The sequence below is a fragment of the Podarcis liolepis genome (assembly GCF_965112155.1).
Source record: "Podarcis liolepis genome assembly, chromosome: 17".
Classification (NCBI taxonomy): domain Eukaryota; kingdom Metazoa; phylum Chordata; class Lepidosauria; order Squamata; family Lacertidae; genus Podarcis; species Podarcis liolepis.
The window spans coordinates 40,909,267-40,916,102 of NC_139571.1; the positions used below are offsets into that span (position 1 = coordinate 40,909,267).

General features: G+C 46.2%; 1 protein-coding gene across 1 annotated transcript; it reads left to right on the top strand.

Annotated features, from left to right (window-relative positions):
• Nucleotides 1-254: 254 nt before the first annotated feature.
• LOC310696480 (protein C10) lies at nucleotides 255-5,454 on the top strand. Its single transcript, XM_083482059.1, has 3 exons — nucleotides 255-536; nucleotides 3,166-3,342; nucleotides 5,114-5,454. Exons 1-3 carry the CDS (start codon nucleotides 461-463, stop codon nucleotides 5,260-5,262), a joined length of 402 nt encoding a protein of 133 aa, XP_083338185.1. The 5' UTR covers nucleotides 255-460; the 3' UTR covers nucleotides 5,263-5,454.
• The last annotated feature ends 1,382 nt before the right edge of the window (nucleotides 5,455-6,836 follow it).

Here is a 6,836-nt window from a genome sequence, read left to right on the forward strand (position 1 = left end):
GCAAAAGAGAAGAAGTCATATTGCAGGATTCACAAATCAATTGGGCATTTATTAGAATCTCTGAAACAACGAAACAGCAGCTAAAGGGATCAAGCCAAGCGCTGCTTTGCCACCCCAGAACAATCTGCAGCTCGACTGCCCCTGCATGGGAGGTTCCCTCTAGCTTTCAAGTGACGTCGCCGCCGGGGGTGGAGGCAGAGCGGGGCGTTTCCAACCCGCTTTGCAGCGCGGAAGTAGGAAGGCGGATCCACACGTTCCGGGGCGGGGAGGGATGCTTTGCGAGGCAGCTGCTGCTGCGTCTTCCCGGCGGGGCGAAGGAGGAAGTCGCGCGTCCGCTCCTCCCGGCGCCTGACCCGGGCGCGCAGCCAGCAGCGGAGGGAGCCCCGGCGCCGCCGCCTGCTCCGATCTCCCCCCGGGTCTCCTCTTCGCCGCCAGCGCCTCTCCTCCCTTCGGCCGCCGCATGTCCAGCCTGCAGCGCCCCGTGGCCGCCTCGGCCCAGGCCCAGCCCGTCTCCCTAACAGCCGAGCAAGCCAAAGGTGAGAGGAGGAAGCGCATCGGGGGCGAAATCCACCTCCCTTGTCGTTTGAGAGGAAATAATAGTGGTGATGATGATGATGATGATTGTTGTTGTTGTTTAGTTGTTTAGTCGTGTCCGACTCTTCGTGACCCCCTGGACCAGAGCACGCCAGGCACTCCTGTCTTCCACTGCCTCCCCCAGTTTGGTCAAGTTAGTAGCTTTGAGAACACTGTCCAACCATCTCGTCCTCTGTCGTCCCCTTCTCCTTGTGCCCTCCATCTTTCCCAACATCAGGGTCTTTTCCAGGGAGTCTTCTCTTCTCATGAGGTGGCCAAAGTCTTGGAGTCTCAGCTTCAGGATCTGTCCTTCCAGTGAGCACTCAGGGCTGATTTCCTTCAGAATGGAGAGGTTTGATCTTCTTGCAGTCCATGGGACTCTCCAGAGTCTCCTCCAGCACCAGAATTCAAAAGCATCAATTCTTCGGCGATCAGCCTTCTTGATGGTCCAGCTCTCACTTCCGTACATCACTACTGGGAAAACCAGAGCTTTAACTATACGAACCTTTGCTAGCAAGGTGATGTCTCTGCTTTTTAAGATGCTGTCTAGGTTTGTCACTGCTTTTCTCCCAAGGAGCAGGCGTCTTTTAATTCCATGGCTGCTGTCACCATCTGCAGTGATCATGGAGCCCAAGAAAGTAAAATCTCTCACTGCCTCCATTTCTTCCCCTTCTATTTGCCAGGAGGTGATGGGCCCAGTGGCCAGGATCTTCGGTTGTTTTTTTTTATATTGAGGCTCTTTAATAAAGTTAGCTTATAATAATAATAACAATAATAACAACAACAACATATACACTGCTTTAGAATTTCCAAACCAGTAAGAGCGTCACAGTAATAGCCCTTCCTAGGCAGATGTGATGTTTTTAGTAGTGGAAGCTTCCTGAAAATAATTTCAAAATCTCCTGAAAAAAGGCTTCTGCCATGCATTGATTAAAATATAGCAGGGCCAGTCAGGGGTCAGATTAAATTCCTTTGTGGAACACATTTGTGGACTGCAGATTGGCTCTCTCCGCTGCACAGAAGCAGAGTTTTTCAGACTAGGAAACTTGGTTCTATGGAAACTTATTAGGGGTGTTTAATGAGAAGATCACAGTCGAGCTTTCCTGAAGGACGTTATGTGCACCAACACAACACATTCAGATGTGTAAATAAGGCCTGTGGATATGTGTTATTCTAGACGTTTTCTCTCTTGGTGGACCCAGCATGAGCATAAGAAAGCATTCTGCTTTTACTCGGGAGCAGTTGCTGCTTTAGCAGAATCAAATGGTAAAGCTGTAAAGTGCATTGCACTATTGTAGGCTCAAGGTTGACTGTTTGTGGTACTCCCTTCATGAACAAATAAATCTGTGTACATGCAAAACGAGCATCTCTGGAGGAAGGATTGAGCTTGGCATTGTCCCTGATACGCTTTAGTATGGATGTGTGTATTTATGTATGACCAGGGCCCGAGTGTGCGCTCTCAAAACACTCCCCGGAATCCTCTGCTACACACAGGAGTTCCATGGCTGATGTGCTTACAAGGAAAGGATTACCTGAAAGCCACACAATTGAAAGCCATTGCACGAAAGACTAGTGGAAAACTGAATGTTGTGTTAACCGTGGTTTTCCAGTGAGACGGAGGGGTTGGGGTTTTGCCACGGTTCCTGTCAGTTCTCTCTTGAACTGGACTGTTTAGTTGCAGAGTGTCTTCTGTGAAATAAGGGACGATGGTGCTGGTTCCTCGTTTTAATCTTCCTTATTCCAGGAACTTGGCATCGCCTTCACTGGAAACCTTTTCTCAGAGAGCCTCACTTCAAGGCTGTTGCGTGTAGGCAACTCATCCCAGGAAATTTGAGACAAGGGTGAGATTTGATCCTCATGGATAAAGTATTAGCAGGTGGAGGCATGCTCCTGCCTCGGAGGTGCCGAATTCTACCCAACATTGGGAGGGTCTGCTGCCCTGGCGAGGTCTGCTGCCACAGCAGCAAGGCCCACCGTGGCAAGGCCTGGCTCCTCAAGACTGGGGTGGCACAAACCTGTACCAACAGACTATGTGGGGACTTGAAGACACCTCAGCCCTATAGAGTCAGTGCCTATGGCTTGCATGTTCCACTTGCTGTGTGTATGGTTCGCCAGGGTTTTTGTTTATATAATTTTTTTTTAGTTTTCCATATTTATCATACTCACATTTTGTTACATAATTCTATAACCTGATACATTACTCAGACCGAGCATCAACCTCCTTCCCTCCTTCTTTCTGACTTCCAAACATTTTTACTAAATTCTTAGCATTTCTATAACCACTTTTTTACCTTCTGTCTTCTTTTAATATTTCACCTCATTGTATGCAAATCAGTTCCTTATATTCACATTACAAAACATTTCAATTCAAACCTACAAACGTTTTCAGATGTTTACAATTTTCTTTCGTATAAAATATAAATTTACTCCAGTCCTTTTGAAACAGTTCATCGCACTGATTCCGGATTTCCCCCGTCAACTTTGCCAACTCTGCTTATTCCACCATCTTGACCTGCCAGTCTTCCAGTGTTGGAAGTTCCTCGCAGGTTTGTGATGGCTTAGTGGCAACAGTCCTTCTGCTCTCTTCCTCAGTGGTTCTGGCTGAAGTGATCAAGGCGTTTGGTTCGCCGGAAAACGCCCAGCGCATGGAGGAGGCGAGGGACAATGCCTGCAATGACATGGGGAAGATGCTCCAGTTCCTGCTGCCTGTGGCTACCCAGATCCAGCAGGATGTGATCAAAGCCTATGGGTTCAGCAATGATGGGGAAGGTGAGTTCAAGGTGCTGAAGTGAAGGGGAAGGGGCTAGACTGACTCACGTTCCTTGTGGGGTGACACAAACGCAAGCTGCGTCCCATCGAGAGCCAGTGTGGTGTAGTGGTTAAGAGCGGTAGTCTCCTAATCTGGGGAACCGGGTTCGCGTCTCCGCTCCTCCACATGCAGCTGCTGGGTGACCTTGGGCCAGTCACACTTCTTTGAAGTCTCTCAGCCCCACTCACCTCACAGAGTGTTTGGTGTGGGGGAGGAAGGGAAAGGAGAATGTTAGCCGCTTTGAGACTCCTTAAAGGGAGTGAATGGCAGGATATCAAATTCAAACTCTTCTTTTTCTCTTCATCATTTTGGACTCACAGCTGTCCATGGAGGTTAATTCTGTGTCCAGGGCGGCTGTCTACCAGCTCCATCTGGTACGCAGGCTGAGACCCTTCCTGCCCATGGACTGTCTCACCAGAGTGGTGCTTGCTCTGGTTATCTCCCACGTAGACTACCGCAATGCGCTCTACGTGGGGCTACCTTTGAAGATGACCCGGAAACTGCAATTAATCCAGAATGCGGCAGCTAGACTGGTGACTGGGACTGGCCGCCAAGACCACATAACACCGGTCCTGAGAGATCTGCATTGGCTCCCAGTACGTTTCTGAGCACAATTCAAAGTGTTGGTGCTGACCTTTAAAGCCCTAAACGGCCTCGGTCCAGTATACCTGAAGGAGCGTCTCCACCTCTATTGTTCTGCCCGGACGCTGAGGTCCAGCTCTGAGGGCCTTCTGGCAGTTCCCTCATTGCGAGAAGTGAGGTTACAGGGAACCAGACAGAGGGCCTTCTCGGTAGTGGCGCCCGCCCTGTGGAATGCCCTCCCTTCAGATGTGAAGGAAATAAGCAGCTATCTTCTTTTTAAAAGACATCTGAAGGCAGCCCTGTTTAGGGAAGTTTTTAATATTTAATGCTGTATTGTTTTTAACACTTGATTGGAAGCTGCCCAGAGTGGCTGGGGAAACTCAGCCAGATGGGCGGGGTATAAATAATACATTATTATTATTATTATTATTATTATTATTATTATTATTATTATTATTATTATTATTATTATTATTATCTGACCATGGACACAGCTAGAAGATTAAGCCTGAGGAAATGGATATTGTCAAAGTTTGATTTGCTTAAAGGGAACTTCATAACATGCGGGATCAGGAGACTCCCCAGATGTTTGTGAGGATTGCGAAGTTTGAATAGAATTCTGGGGTTAAAGAAGATTATAGAATTACCCCTTTTAATTATAGTGTTGTGAATGCATAAAGGCAAGATTAACAAGTTGCACTGGAGGAAATACGATTTTAAAATTGTGATTTACGGTTTATATGGATAGATGAAGGAAGAATAACTCCACTTGAATAACTGGGGAAATGTTATAGTTAAACAAAAGTCTAAGCAGGGATCGAAACCTGCACAGCAGGTGGAAACTGAGAAAGGATGGGAAATTAATAGAAATTAGGGAAAGGTATGTTATTGTGAGAGCAGCAAAGGAGGGAGAGAAAAGAAACATCTGGAAAGGGGTGGGAAGTCAACTTTTAAATTTGTTTTTAATTTGAATTAATTTGTTAAATTTTTTTTAAATGAATTGGCAAAAAAAGGAAGGTGCCCCATTGATTGCTTGGTTGAGCCAAAAGAGGTTTCCTTACTTGTCATGCAATGTTGGGGATCATTGTGATAAAAGTTAGTGTTCTGGTGAATAAATTGGATTTCACTTTATCCTCCTTTTTTTCCTAGGAGTCCTAAAGTTTGCCCGATTGATAAAATCGTATGAGTCTCAGGATCCCGAGATTGCAAGCATGTCTGGGAAGCTAAAATCCATGTTCCTGCCTCCAATGACACTGCCCCCTCATGGGACTGGGGCAGGGGGTGTGGCAGCGTCATGAAGCAGGCAACCTCTGCCGCCTTTTCCTGTCTAAATTATGCTGCTGCCCCTGAGGCAGTCTTAACGTGATTCTTGGACATCATCTTCTTTCCGTTGTCATGAGAGATGTTTTTTACTTCTGTGAGCAGTCCTTGTTTGCATCATATATTATGTATTTTTTGTGCTCGTCAATAAATTTTGCTTGTTTGTAAATCATCTCCCTGCATATTTCTGACAGAGTTCTGCCCCATGGTGGGAGAAGAGGTTTGGTTAATGTGCTCCATTCCTGTTTTCTCAACACACACATATACAACCTGGAATCCTCATAAAATCAGTTGGCTCGGTCCTGAGAAGGAGAATAAGCTCATTGTTATCTAGGCTCACTTATTGGGCCATCAAAAATTGTTAAAACGATTTCCCACAGTCTGGATAAGTAAAATTTGGTGCACACGTAGTTCATGTTCTGAAATTGAGGATACAAAGCCTAGTTCTTCAAAGCATGCTGCAAAACTGATATTTTTTTTTAAAAAAAAGGTGAAGGACCCCTGACAGTTAAGTCCAGTCATGAACGACTTTGGGTTTGCGGTGCTCATCTCGCTTTACTGGCCGAGGGAGCCGGCGTTTGTCTGCAGACAGTTCTTCCAGGTCCTGTGGCCAGCATGACTAAGCCACTTCTGGCGAAACCAGAGCAGCACACGGAAACGCCACTTACCTTCCCGCCGGAGTGGTACCTATTTATCTACTTGCACTTTGACGTGCTTTCGAACTGCTAGGTGGGCAGGAGCAGGGACTGAGCAATGGGAGCTCACCCTGTCATGGGGATTCGAACCGCCGACCTTCTGATCAGCAAGCCCAAGGCTCAGTGGTTTAGACCACAGTGCCACCCGTGTCCCTTGAAAAACTTGATTACCAGGCCAAAAAAGGGGAGGGGAATAATGATTTGTTCATTTCTCCCTAGAAATAATTTTATTTTGGGAGTTCTACCATAGCAATAGTTCGAGGGGATTCCGGAGATCAGATTACTCTGCAATACCTTTTACCAAAAGCTGCAGTAGTGCTTCTAAACATTTGGGACGGCCAAAACCAAAGAGCGTAAGGACTACAAACTCATTGGTTTCCTGATGATGGGGGCAAGAATGATCGTTTTAATTATTCCTTTCCGGCAGCATTTTGAGGGAGCCACTGTTGGGGCCTGGTAGTCTAATGTTCGGGTTTTGGTTTGGCTCAAAAGCTGCACCTGCTCAGGAAAGAAATAAAAAAAGGACAAGTTTTATTCCATATGAGAAGACCTTATTTTGTTTTAAATAGGACAGGAGGAGTTTCAGAGGGTCACAGCATGGCATATGTGCTTTTGTGGAATGGGCAGTGGAACAATGGGCAGTGGAATGATGCTGTAGGAAAGAGCATAAGTTTATGAGCAATAGTTTTTCATGTTTTGCATACAACTTTTCCTGTTTACTCATTTTGGTAAGATTTGTTTGCAGTTCTGTAATTCTGAAAATTAACAAAAACTAATTTGAAAGTAAATGAATTCACCGGACATTAGAGGGCAGCATCATAAACAAAACAGTGCTGGATTGAGGGAGTTGCACGGCT

Excerpts from the sequence above, each read along its gene's own strand:
- LOC310696480 (XM_083482059.1), top strand. The coding sequence starts at position 461 with ATGTCCAGCCTGCAGCGCCCCGTGGCCGCCTCGGCCCAGGCCCAGCCC. Across the intron at positions 537-3,165 it reads AACAGCCGAGCAAGCCAAAG|TGGTTCTGGCTGAAGTGATC; the intron begins GTGAGAGGAGGA and ends TCTCTTCCTCAG. Across the intron at positions 3,343-5,113 it reads GTTCAGCAATGATGGGGAAG|GAGTCCTAAAGTTTGCCCGA; the intron begins GTGAGTTCAAGG and ends TTTTTTTCCTAG.